General features: G+C 39.4%; 2 protein-coding genes across 2 annotated transcripts; one reads left to right on the top strand and one right to left on the bottom strand.

Annotated features, from left to right (window-relative positions):
* Window positions 1–2,387: 2,387 nt before the first annotated feature.
* On the top strand, window positions 2,388–4,233 carry mixl1 (Mix paired-like homeobox). Its single transcript, XM_056363187.1, has 4 exons — window positions 2,388–2,534; window positions 2,733–2,953; window positions 3,159–3,285; window positions 3,613–4,233. The coding sequence occupies exons 1-4, from the start codon at window positions 2,438–2,440 to the stop codon at window positions 4,188–4,190; spliced, it is 1,023 nt and encodes a 340-aa protein (XP_056219162.1). The 5' UTR covers window positions 2,388–2,437; the 3' UTR covers window positions 4,191–4,233.
* A 138-nt stretch (window positions 4,234–4,371) lies between these two features.
* On the bottom strand, window positions 4,372–13,702 carry lin9 (lin-9 DREAM MuvB core complex component). Its single transcript, XM_056363605.1, has 15 exons — window positions 13,627–13,702; window positions 12,283–12,315; window positions 10,460–10,551; window positions 9,486–9,599; window positions 8,951–9,081; window positions 8,429–8,554; window positions 8,085–8,242; window positions 7,653–7,786; window positions 7,242–7,370; window positions 6,643–6,744; window positions 6,468–6,548; window positions 6,243–6,368; window positions 5,909–6,091; window positions 5,556–5,653; window positions 4,372–5,391 (listed from the first exon to the last, which is right to left on the bottom strand). Exons 1-15 carry the CDS (start codon window positions 13,655–13,657, stop codon window positions 5,286–5,288), a joined length of 1,644 nt encoding a protein of 547 aa, XP_056219580.1. The 5' UTR covers window positions 13,658–13,702; the 3' UTR covers window positions 4,372–5,285.
* Between the last annotated feature and the right edge of the window lie 28 nt (window positions 13,703–13,730).

The raw sequence follows: 13,730 nt of genomic DNA, 5'->3' as shown, positions 1-13,730 counted from the left end.
ATCAACAGTCATTTTTGTGATAAATGCAAGAAATGACAATCAAATTAATTTAGTCATTAAAGAATTGTGACCAATATATTTTACAGCTGAAAAATAAACCCTCTTTCTGGTGGAAAAACTATGTAAAAGATAGATGTTTCCGAAATGACCTCAGATATATCTTTCGCATTTCTGTACTGACATTTCATGCCACACTGATGCCAGTTTATCCGGTAAAAGCTAATGCTGATTGTTGATTTATCAGCCTGGACAATTCATCAGTCCAGCTCTAATATGAATACACTTTATATTGCAGTATCATTCACAATTCTCTGCTCAAAAGATGTGTACACAATAACATTGATGTGTGCCTCTACACTGAGCACACTATTCCATTAGGAAACAGTAAATGTACTATAGCTTCCTTAAAACATCCTTCAAATACACAAAGACTGAACCATAACAATGGCACATAAGACAGCTGGCATTTTAACATATCCCTGCAAACTTGTGAGGATAATTTACCTGTCTGTCTGCAGGTTAAATGTAGGTTAAAAAGTGGTCAGTCTTTAAAGGTGTGAATATGCTTTTGTTTGTGTCTACAGAGGCAGCTGCCTACTGGAAATGGCCAGTAGAAGTCCCAAAGTGTTTTTACTGTTTGATGTTTGAAAGTGCAGTCTGTTAACTACAATATATCAGCACTGATCAGCTTAGAGCTGCGTTCTTTTAATCTAATTAAAATGTCAAATCTCCATCATGGGCTGCCAAATTAAAATTATGACTATATACAAACAATAAAAGCAAAAGTGCATTACATCTCCCTGCACTTGCAATGCTGAATTATTGGTGCTCCGTGGCTGCAGATAAACAGCATACTGTCTATTTTATGATCTGCTGGTAGCTCTCAGGAAACCTTTGACTGACCATTACAAAAGATCAGGAACTTCAACAGCCTGATTTTAGCATAGCAATATGGTCTGTGCACACAGGCAATACCCAATTAGGGTCATCAGACAAAGCAACTTGTGAACTGTGATTGCCTTTACCAACAATCACATCCTACCTGAACAATGCGATATGTGTCAAAGTACAGAGATTGATAAATGCTGTTGTGGATGTGAAATGACACAATGGCCATCAAGTAATTTTCCCAGAGATCAACGAGGAAATTACCAGAGAAAACTTTTGTTGTTCTAAGCTATAGGTCTGACTAAATGCTGAGACTCAAGACTCATTTAACCAAAAGTGCAGTATGCTCCCCAATGACTTAATCCAGTATGAGTTGTATCTAATTAATCCTATATGAATTGGCATGCGGTAAAGAGTCTGGCAATCATTTGTTTTCAATCCATATTGGAGTAATCATGTCAACCCACACCCAATTAAATATGAGGCACAAAATGTAATGTGTTATTACCCAAGTATGTATAAAAATCACTCAAATGAATCATCTTGAAATATTAGAGCCTGTGACCATAAAAGCTAATTCCTGCAAATCTAGTTCAAATATGTGGGAGCAAATTAATCAGTCTGTGATGCTATCTGACCTCTTGACTTGATCCCCCTCTGAACCAAATGAAGGTCACCCATTCAATAACAAGTCACCACTCCTGAGTACTTTTGAACTGAGGTTTGTGTATTGAGATTTACTTTGTTGCCACTGACAGGGGACAGGAAGCATCATTAAGGTTATAAAACATAATGTATATTGTTTGACATCTAAGCATAGAATTAAAGAAAAATGCAACCATGTAAGAATATTTCTAGTTGCTAAGTCAGTCTATATTTCAGAATACATTTTGAAATATGTCTTTTATTTGAAAAACATTTAATTTAGTGACTCCTGCTATACTAATTATACACACACACACACACACACACACACACATACACACACACACACACACATACATATGTGTGTATATATATATATACATATACACTGCAGTCATGATCTTCTACCTCTTATCTGCAGCGACTGACTTAGCTTGAGCTTGTATTGAAACTGGCCAAAGTATATATCGAAGTGGAATGGCTCCAGTTGTTCTGTTCTGTTATCATGGAGCAACACACTGCAGCCGCTGTGAGCCTCTAACCTGTTGAGGAAATGGCAGTTTCCGACTGCCCTGCTTTGAAGGCAACAGGTCCATTATTGCTTCATCCATTCCAAAGCGAATAAATGTTTTCTCTGCCGATGTGTATTGAGCATGCAGATTCCATTAAAACCCTTTTAAAGAGACCTGCGGTCGCTCCAGCGCCTCAAGTGTGATGCCTTCACACCTTCGCCGGGCTGCAGACGTCTGAAGTTGCAGCACGGCCGCTGCAGTGCCAGCCGGCACTGATGGCTTGCCCATTCACACATCCAGACAGCATCACCTTTGATCACAGGGGGATTTAAACCCAGCGAGCGCACAGGTCTCAAACTCAGTCAGTCGCTGGAGATAAGACGTAGAAGATCATGTCTGCAGTTCATGGGAATATGCGCGTCGGGGACCTGAATCATTTCCAGATGTATCACGAAGGGCCTCTGCAAATGAACAGCATGGTGAACTCAGGTAGGTGGCTAAAATGTTCATTGCTTTCACCTCCTATGCTCCGTTTACAAGAACATAGCTATCTTTGTGGCATAGTGGTTTGAGAAAATAACAAAGCTGTTGCCGATTCTGTGCGTAATTTACGCACAAATCCGCCACCGTTTCTCTTTGACGCCTACTTACTTTAAAAACTAAACAGATTGTATGTTTTCTTTTCAGATTATGGAGCCTCAGATGTGACAAACTACTTCAACTCTACCACCTCCGTACCGAGGGCGGATAAATGCGTGGCCATACTGACCCACAGGAGAAAGAGAACCAACTTCACTCAGCAGCAAATTGAGGTGCTGGAGAAAGTTTACTCAGACACTAAATATCCTGACATCTACCTACGAGAGAGACTCGAGGCTCTGACCGGGCTACCGGAGTCCAGAATTCAGGTAAAGCCCGATTTAAGTGTCTCCTTTTGACTGATTCATTTGCACCAGTAAAGAAGATTTGGGAATGAAGTCTTAAAATCATTGGGAAATGCTCTACAGTTCGACTCAATAACCTTAAGTTGTGGCAGATTTATGGAATTGTAAAATGGGACAAAATGGGGTCAACTGTCCTCATGTCTATGTTTTTTTCCTACAAATCTACCAGGTCTGGTTCCAGAACAGAAGGGCCAAGTCTCGTCGCCAAGTTGGCTCATCTGTGTCCATGAAGGTCGCCAATCCACCAGCAGCTGGGCCTTTCAGCCAACTCCAGAGCAGGATGGGCCCCGAGAAAGGTAATCATTAGTCATGCTAAGACTCTTATTTAATCACTCTAGCATCAAGTGTGCCTGCTCAAAAAAAGGGAAATATTTTAACTCCTACCATTTAAGTCACCTTAGTTAATGCATAAAGTATTTTGTCACTGAAATATCCTTAATGTATTTTATACTTAATTTAAATTCACCTAAGTTTACACAACTACTTGTTTGGAAAACTACCGCAAGTGGTCTTCAATGTGGGAACTGAGATAAAGATTATAGAGCACAACGTTTTTGTTTTTTTGTTTAAAAAAAATTCTTACATTTCAGACCTGCTTCATTTTCTTTTTGCTTTTCTTTCAGTTTATGACAACAATCATAGCGCAGAGCCACACAGGATAGGAGGTTTTGGATTAGATGACAGTTTCAGACCTACAATGCACCAGAACACTGAGGACCCACACCGGACCAGTCTGCCCACCAAACCCAGCAGCTATGAACACACATCTGTCTCCTGCATCTATGAGAAGGAGGGAACCAGAGTGAAGCCCGAGCAGATGCAGCGACATGAGCTGAGTGTTAACGTCCCATGCTGCAACATCCATCTGTATCCCAAGGAGAACGAGCATCACCCCAAGATCGAAGCCAACATGACAGGCAACCAGGGTCCAAAGGTTCTGGTGGAATATGATAATTTCCCACCCAACAAAACCATCGGACCAGAGATGAAAGTTGTGATCCCTCCCATCCCCACCCAGAATAACTTCAACAGATCGTCACCAAAGGATAACAGATGCCAAATCCAGTACCCACAAGTGAGGCCTACAGGGGACAGGTTCACTCACTTTTCCCCAATCCACACCACTGAGGCACAAGACTTTACTGATTCAGACTCTGACTGGGAAAACGAGGCTATGGCTGGCTTTGGTGGCTTTATGTGATCTATAATAAGAGCTGATATAAAGAAAACTACATGTATCATAAGAGGTGGTATACAGTTGTTTGTTTGCATAAAATGAAAATGTGTATTTATTGTAAAATAGTAATAAAACTGATGATTGTAAAAGAAAAATATTGATACTTCATTTGTTAATAAAGACTAAAAAGTAGAAAACCAAATACTGCTTTGCAATATTATGTTTAATATAAAAAGACGGAAACATTTATATACAATTGCCCTGAGGCACTCTCATATACAACTTTACAAAACTGAAAAAGGAGATTCTCTAGGAAAAAACTGTTGACTTGAATTTTCAGGGTTACATCAGTGATGCAGGCTTAGTGTGGGGGTTGCAGCAACAGCCATGCCAAATGTGGAAATGCAAAGATCATCTTAGGGAGTAAAAGGCATCAAAACCCCAGAGTTCTCCTTTATAAAAATACCAAAATCTCTTTTCAGTGCACACAAAATTACAAAAGTCATTTCTGAATACACAGCAGAAATGTTGACGATAGTCCTAATAATCAGAGATATTGTACAATTATCTACAATAAACGATTTTATAAAACATTTCTTTAGCCTCCCCTGTGCTTACCATCAGCGGAGCAACAGAACACAACACTTACCGGGGGAAACTTTAGAGATAGCAAAATATTGTTTCATAACCATACACACCTACTCAAAAATAAATAAATATGGACTATAAAAACTCTAAGAATCAATGTTTGGCACAATGAACCAATAAATAACCATTGAAAGTTTGGAGAAGTGGATTTGTGGCAATAGAATAGTGAAAGACTCTTTCAGGTTTGTGTTCAATTGGGCGCACAAACATTTTCAAACAATAAAATGGGGGGGTAAAATACTTCTGACATCCTCCCTCCCTTCAGCACAAAGCATCAGGAGCCTGGGCAGAGCCGTTTCACTTGGACATCCAAATTCAAATTGTGTAGAGGTGGTCCACAACATCCACGCAGGCTTTTGTTCAGTCTATTGACAGTTCAGGTGAAAGCACCATCTCAAAAGACAGTATTAATGGACCACACATTTGTGGGTGTGCATGCACCTGTGTGTGTGGTGAGGACGATGCAGGTCCTCAGACTGCATTGGTGTTGTTGGCAGCAAACGCATGCAGATTGCCCAGTTGACTAAGGCCACTCTGGATGTGTGCCACATGGATCTCAACATTATTCTGGAAGCAACTGGAAAGACATAAGAGATAATGATGTAAGTGACTGACATTGTACCAGAAAAGGAAAAAATGTACATTGCTTGTGCATACAATTTAAACACATACAAAACTATGAACCCTTCCATCAATTAGATTGTACAGCTGTGTAGATAGAAATACTGTAGCTTCATTTACCTGAGGTTGGAGGGATCAATTGATGCCTTTATATCATTAAGGGAATCTGTTAGAGATTTGAACTCAAATGAATTCAGGTCTCCTCCATCTGCCAGACACTGAAACAAGCCGAAAGAACAGATAAATAACATGTAATCAAGTGCCACTCCGTAATAGAAAATCTTTTGAATTTTTGATATGAAGATGCTCAAAATTTAATTCACCAACAAGACGTATTTCATCACAGAGAATAAAAACGAATAAACGAGGATAAACTTCAACCAGAATGCAACTCAGAGAGAATGCCCAATGTCATCCTGACATATGTTGAGAAATTTGAAAGCAGACAGCAGCAGTGTGGATATATCCTCTACCTTGATCTGTAGGAGCAGAGCAGTGAGGCGGGAGATGAGGTGTGTGAGGCTGGGGTTTGTCACACTCTGCTGTCCATCCTTCAGGGAGTTACTCAGCTGCACCATCTGCTGGGCCTCTTCTTCACAACGCCGCCGCAGCTCTGTGGGATGGTCAGCTGGAACCATACCCTGATCTGGAGCGAGCTGGACAAACACACATTGTTGATTTAAACAAGGCTCTGTTTATTTTATCAGTTTATTTTTTCAGATTGTTCAAGATTGAACAGGGCATGAAATAGTCATAGTATTACTAATAGTAATTAGTGATGAGACTGAAGTGTCTCTATTGGCATACCTCACAGCAAAACTGCTGAACTTCATGCAGCACCTTATTGAGATCTTTATTGAGCTGCTCCAGCTCAAGCACTGTGGTCGCATATCGTTTCTGGAAGTCCAGGTCAATAGGCATCGAGTACGACTTCTGAACATGAAAACACAAAGATAGGTTACCTGGGCTTGAAGAATGCATCTCAGAAATATTCACATGTTGGCGAAACTTTAAATCAAATTATGATCATACCAGTTTCTCTGCCTCTGTGTTCATTTCTTTCAAGTGCTTGATATGCTCTTTCTTGATCATGAGGATTTTGGACAGCCTCGTCTAATCATGAAAAAATAAGAAAGAACTGGTTAAAACAATGTGTTAAAAAAGTTTTAGGATGCCACCTTTTAGTTTTCCATTTGACAGCATTTACCACTTGGACCAGGAACTTCACAGGAAATCCTCCCAGAGTATCCCCCTCAGCACCAGGCAGTTTGTTCCTCCATGGTGACTGGTTGATAAGAGGGTCATTGTCCTGTAACAAAAAAAAAAATCCCACAGTGGAGTGATTCATCTTCATAAGCAATGCAGAGGAAGAGATTTGCCATTTTTCTGAAGACTTGCTCTGTAGTAGCAATATAATGCACACTTGTCCTGTCATTGGATCCATTTATTTTCATTGATTCTCTCTTTCACAGAAATAACACAAGAACTAGGATTGCTTTAAGATTTTTCCTTCAATTCAATAAATTCTTTGTTGTGATGACGTTATTGAATGTGACACTCCCTGATCTGTCTTTCTCTAAATATACTATTGTATGTATATATTTACAACCTTCTTGAACTAGATATGTTAAACAAAACCTTGTCAGAATAAATGACCAAGTAACTGTTGCAGTAAAAAAATCTACTCACAGTCAAAGCCAAAACCAAAAAGTAATTTACAACCAATAGAACTGGTCATGCATTTATGAGGGCAAGTGTGATGGGACAACACATATAAATCTGTCATTAAATGTAGGTTCATATTACCATAAGGACAGGGGTAGCAGCGGACGGGTAGGGCGCTCTGGGTGGAGTCATGAGGTTTTGCATGTAGCGTGCTGTCCGGTGCTTCTGGGCAAAGGCTGAAATGGGCATGGTCTCATTGGGTTCATTGCTCTGGAAAACACAATCATCACAACAATGTATCATGAAACTCCTTCAAGTACAGTTATTAAAGTATAAAAAAAAGAACAAAAATGCAGCCCCATAGTTTTCAAACTAAAATGGGGCCAGGAATGTTTCCAAAAGTCTCCAATTTTATAGGTTCCAAAACTAAAGAATACTATGGGTGCCAGGTGTAAAAGAAGCAATAGGAATGTGTTTTAAAATGAAAACATATTAGTGCGAATGCAGCCTCAGAGCAGCTGTTATCTTAGCAAGCCGATTTGCAAATCTTACCAAGACTTCATAGTCAGGCACAGTGTGTGTTCCCAGACCAGTGCGGTCAAAGGTGACACGATACGTGGCAGCGCTGGTGTCCACTGCATCAATCTGCCCAGTGAACAGCCCATCATGGACACCTCGGAGTCGAGCTGTTGAAGGAAAAACTGAATTGGTACTACACATAACACTTCAGTGACTTCACTGCAATTAGGGTTTAGCCTCTCACTCTTAATAGTTCTCTTATTTGATCATTACATAGTCATAAAAATATCAGGTTGCTTGAAATGTTGTGATCAATAAAGGGATTAAAAATGCTCCTACTGTTTGACATGCAAAAATCAGGCAAATACTGAAAATGTAAACTGGATTGCTTTGCAGGTCATTTAACTGAAATGTCCTGCTGTTGTAACTGCTGAAAATGATGCATCTACATTTCAGGCATCTTACCAGTGACTTTGGTTCCTATGATGAGAGGCAGGGGGATTTCATCAGGAAGGTCTTTGCAGTTCGACACGTCAGACAGTTTTCTTTGCTGCAGCAGGCGCATCTTCTGCCTCTTCTGTCTCAGCGCTGTTCGCTCTTCAGCAAAAAATGCTGATGAACACCTGGACGAAACAGAACAACACATTGCTATAACACTATTTCTCTTTACAGGAGGAAACAGTCTTATGAAAAATGCAGTTTCAAATATTTAACATATCAAAGAAAAATGGGGGGGCAATGAGTGAAAATAGTGTGTAGAGGCAGAAAGTGGATGGCAAGGATGTAAGTAAGTAAGGATGGCAGCATACCGTCGAGGTTTCCCCATCAGTCTTCTGATTGTTCCCCACTCAACTCTTGTCAGCTTTCTTGTTTTTAAGTTGGGGAAAGACTCTTTGAGACACAGGCAGAACTCATTGTCACCCTCAAAAAGAGGTCTGGAAGAAAAGATAGAAGTGAAAAATCCTTTAGACAAAGATACTGTATATTAACCAAAATTTTAGCTTTAAATTACCCAATTACGGCTAATCAAAAAGTTCAGCTTCTGGAAGTCTAGGCGTGTTGTTGTAACACTATAACAATATTAGTTTAGTCAGTTTAACAGTGTTAATAATTTAAAAGTACATGTCACTAGAGTTTTCTTCAGCATGAATTTAACACTTCCTTTACAGAGAGAAGATACATTGTATGATGTTGAGCACTTGGCATTCACTCTGCACCAAACATAGTGACAAGCTGAGCTCAGACCATGTGTAGGCAGCTAATTTTTCCCTATTTTGTATTTCGTACCTGTTTAAGATAACTGTCTCCTGAAGGTGAAAGCGAGACTTTACCTGTCAATATTAGAGTAGAACCACTCATAGATGCACCATTTGTGAGCTTTGGGTAGCTTTAGGAGGTTTCTTAATCTCAGCCCTATTTTCTGGGATGCCTTTTTATCTGGTGTCACCACATTAGAAAACTTCTGTAAAGAAAAAACATTAAAACATCAGTTATTCAATTAAATTGCTTTCACATCCAGCTAATTTTCCACGACAAGCAGCAAATATCTAGCAGTGTCCGGCAGCTTCAGCGCATTCAGTGTGTATTGTAAAGCAGCAAATGGAAATACTGTCAGAATAGGCACTGGCTACCATCTCTTTGTTAATAAATAAACTTGTTAACATCATAATATAGCCATTTTAGTGTGTTTTCGGAAGTGCAATAGGAAGGGAAGTTCCAAGCTCCATGAAGCAATGTTGCAGTGTCTGCCAACCATTATCTCTCCACACTTTTTTACAACATCTTTAAAAGCAACGCAAGAGTAGGAAAGTGGGAAATTATTACCGCTTTTCACTATGAATAATTCTCATGGTGTATAAGCTTTACCTGTGGTGTGGTGGTGACCCTCTGGCTCCTCCGAGGGGATCTGGAGGGGAGACGCTGTTGTGGCTGCTCATCTTCATCCCGAAACAAACGGCTCCTCTTTGAGCTCCGTGTGGGCTGGAATGATAATGTTCATGAATAGAGCCAATAATGCTGAAAGAATAAAACTCTTTTCATACCTGGCACAAATATTTGTGTGCAATAATCTTGTGTCACTTTAAAGAAATAGATTTAATAAGCAGTAGAAAAAAATCAGAACCTTCTGTATCAAGAAAATTATTTTTTTCAGTGCAGTCCTATAGATAAACTCCAGATCCAAGCAATAAGAATGAAGAATACTCGATATGTATGCAGGTAAATACATGTAAACAATGGGGTTTTTTTTTTTGGATAGTTGCTGTCTTTACCTTTGATTTAACACTTCTGACACAAAGAATTTTCTAGTGAGGTGAAAATATCCACTTCAAGCACACTGTCACATTTTCCTCTTGCCTGACTGGGTCGCATTTTATACTACACTCCCTCCTGAAGTCCTGTGTCCCAAACTTTGCCACTGGCATTTAGAAATAATGCCTACTACTTTAATTCAGTGCAAAATGGAATACACATATTTGCACTAGACCAGGTGCATGAGGAATTCATATTTCTTCCAAATTCACATTTCGTGTGAAAATAATAATGAAGCAATAAATTAAACTATTTAGCTGAAAAAGACAATTGCAAAGAAAATACTTAACTGCAGGAGATAAGATCATAGACAGTGAATCAACACGAACAATACTTCCATACTAAACAAAAACCCCTTAATTACTGAGTAACAGACAATGCCATTTACTTGTTGTGAATTTCAGTTGTCCTTGTGAAGTTTGTACTTTCATATTAACTAACTTTTCATTTAATTGTTTATATAACAGAAGCTCCTCTGTTGCTACCTCTTCACAAGTTTAAAACTTTGAAAACAACAGTGTGCTTCTTACCGTGTCCATTGTGAGGGAGGAATGTCGTCCCCTGGTGTTGTGAGCTCTTGGGAAACTGTTCTTTTCATTCAGAGTGTTGGACAAACTGCCCTCTGTATGAAAACCAATGCATTTATTCAAAATAGTGTCAGAACACCAGATTAAAGACCCCACTCAGACCTACTCCCTATCAAATGTCAGACTAAAAACTATTCTCAAATCACAGAAAAAATGTAAAGTCTTAAACAAACATTTATGTTTGCAAAGATACATACAAAACTGCAATGGGGGAAAATTATAACACAATTACAGACGGGTGGCAAATTAATGAAACCTGAATAAATGAGTGGAGAAACATAACAAATGCATGTTTCCACACAGGTGCACTACATGGTACAATTAAGCAATTAACATCCAGTAATGCTCTGTGGCATGAAAAAAAAAGGCTGAGCAGGTGCAGTTGATTCAGATTTTGTATCAAATTGAAGAAGAGAAAATAATCTAAGTGACTTTGAAAGGTTCGTTGTTGGGGCACAGATTGCAGGAGCTTCAGTCACAAAGACTGCTCAACTGGCTCGTGTTTCAATAGGAACAGTGACTAAAGTAATATCTGCACTTAGATCTAGGGGAAATATATCAGTGAATAGGGTTGGAAATTGAAGTCAAAATCACACATTTGATGATTCTGATGCTCGTGCATTAGTGCAATGCGTAAGGAAAAAGAGAAGGGCAGCTCTTCCTCAGGTGACTGAGAATGTCAAAATGCAGGACGTGATCAGACTGTGTCAGCAAGTACAGTCCATCGACAGTTACATAGGGAGGGATCTTAGAGAAGGGTTGCAGTGCATAAACCCGTCATTACAAAGATTTATGCTCATTTGAGAGTTCAGTAGTTCAAAAACCATAGGCACTGGTCTACAGAGATGTGGAAAAAGTAATATGGCAGGATGAGTCATTCTTCACCATATTCTTGATAAGCAGGCGAGTACATATGTGGCATATACCAAAAGATTGGCACATGCCTGCATGCTTGACCGCTTCAGTGAGGGGATCTGGTAACTTTGCTGTGTTGTGGGGGGAGCATTTTTCTGGGATGGTTTCCCCTTAGAAGGATTGGTCACTGTATTCAATATAAAAAGGTGTTCTAAATGATCACCTTTATCCCATCATGAAACATTCCTATTCAGATGGGAATGATCCCCCGCCCCCCAATCCATCCATCCATAGAGCGCAGGGGTCACTGATGGTTTGAGGAGTATAAAATTTATGTGAATCAGCGGTCACCACATTTCATTTCAACTGTACATATATGGGAGATTTTGGACCAACATGTTAGACAGTGCTCTCCACCACCATCATAAAAACACCACACCACCAGGTAATATCTTTTGGAAGAATGGCATTCCATCCCTCCGGTACAGTTCCAGAGACTTGCAGAATCAATGCCAAGGTGCACTGAAGCTGTTCTGGCAGCATGTGGTGGTGCAACACCTTACTATGGCTCTTTATGTTGGTTTTTCCTTTAATCTGTCACCCACAATGTTCAGGTAGTGTGGGTTGTCACTGTAAGCTTGTCTTTATGGTGGGTCATAAAGAAGTATAAGAATTTAGTATAAGTATGGGAAGTAGAAGAATTTAAGATTCCTGAAAATATTTCAACAGTCTACCTATAGCAGTCTACCTATATCACATATACAAACAAGATCAAATCTGAATTATTTTAATTGAAAAAGTATGTTTTGGCGTACAGAGAATTACACTACAGATTCCAGTAGCTCCCAATGTACTTACACAGTGCTAAGAACAAATGTAGAGAATGATAGATACAGAAAGTGCCTACATACCTTTTAGACTGACAAGTGCCTCTGCTGAAGAGCCTGAGGAAGAGGACAAATTGGGCTACATCAATCTACAGTCTTGCACTAACAGCATTAGAAAACACATACACTCAGATTATTAGGAACAAAGAGCTAAAACTAATGCAGTTTAATACAACAATCCTGCACTAAGTCCTGCTTACATGAAGGCTATAATACAATATAAAGAGGTGCTGATTCAACTTTATGATTATTTTGGAGGATGGTGGTGCTTTTGAACTGTACTGTATTGAAGTGTATCTGTTGTTAGACTAAACTGAATGATTTGAATGAAGTGGACAATATACAAAGCACACTGGTCATCATAATTATACATATTACACTGCAGTGGTCTGAGATAGGAGTTCCCAATAAACTGAAAAAAGGGTTGTTTTACACTAACTATTAATGCTATGAATACTTTGCTAATCATATTACTGCGATGAATAAGATAATTAGGCTATGTTCTCTAATTTTAAGTTCATGATTTATTTTTAAGTTAATATGATATGTTTATTTTGGCTATCATAGAAAACGTATGTAAATTACTGACGTCTACGAGTCTGTCCTTTAAACATTGACAGCAGCCAGCTGGGTTAAACTGAAGTTAGATACAGTGAATGCTAGCGCAGTCAGTTAGGCCTTTACCCTCCAATTCAGCTGTCAAGTACGGGTTTAACATCAGCTGACCAGATCATATCAAAGAAATGAGCTGAACAAGCTAACGTTACACTAGGTTACAATCCAGAGATCATATTCAGTTACGTTAACTACGTTCACATCAACTAACATGACTATTTCAGGTGTTAACTAGCCACATAACTTGGCTAGTTTCCCTTAACCAGCTTGTCAATATGAAACACAACGCGTTACCATGCAACTTTAACCTGCGCTAACTACCGTTAAATATAAGGAAGATGTCACAGAACACTAAAAATCTATACCCAGAAAACCAGGTAGCTAGTAGCTAGCGTGTATTTTTCCCCAGTAGTGACGTTCTAGCAGTCCTTTTGTTATTGCTGCGTACGATGTAGGGTTAGCAGACGTTAGCTAGTAGCTAAGCTAACGTTATTTGTTTACCCAGTTGGGCTAAAGTAACTTGCTCAACTCCTACATTAGCTATGGTTAGCCTCTCCTGCTAACAAGCGTTAGCTGACCTGGACAGACCGGTATATCTTTGCGTCTAAAAATGACCTTACGAAGTCTGCCCAAAACTTACGATATTTATTATATGGACACCGATAGCAGCTTATAACCAAATATGTATTTTATCACCACGGGACGGTTGTGTGTTTACACTGCAAAACTCCTTGAATTTGTGTTGTTACTCACTCTCGTCTAACAGCTGGTCCATCTCCGCCATCTTGAATTAGCCGCGCCGCTTTTTCAAAGACCTTGTCAAAATGCATTCTGGGTCGGGACGCAGTCTGGAGGGC

Source organism: Seriola aureovittata, chromosome 19 (genome assembly GCF_021018895.1).
Source record: "Seriola aureovittata isolate HTS-2021-v1 ecotype China chromosome 19, ASM2101889v1, whole genome shotgun sequence".
Lineage (NCBI taxonomy): Eukaryota > Metazoa > Chordata > Actinopteri > Carangiformes > Carangidae > Seriola > Seriola aureovittata.
This window is presented reverse-complemented; position numbering and strand designations above follow the sequence as displayed.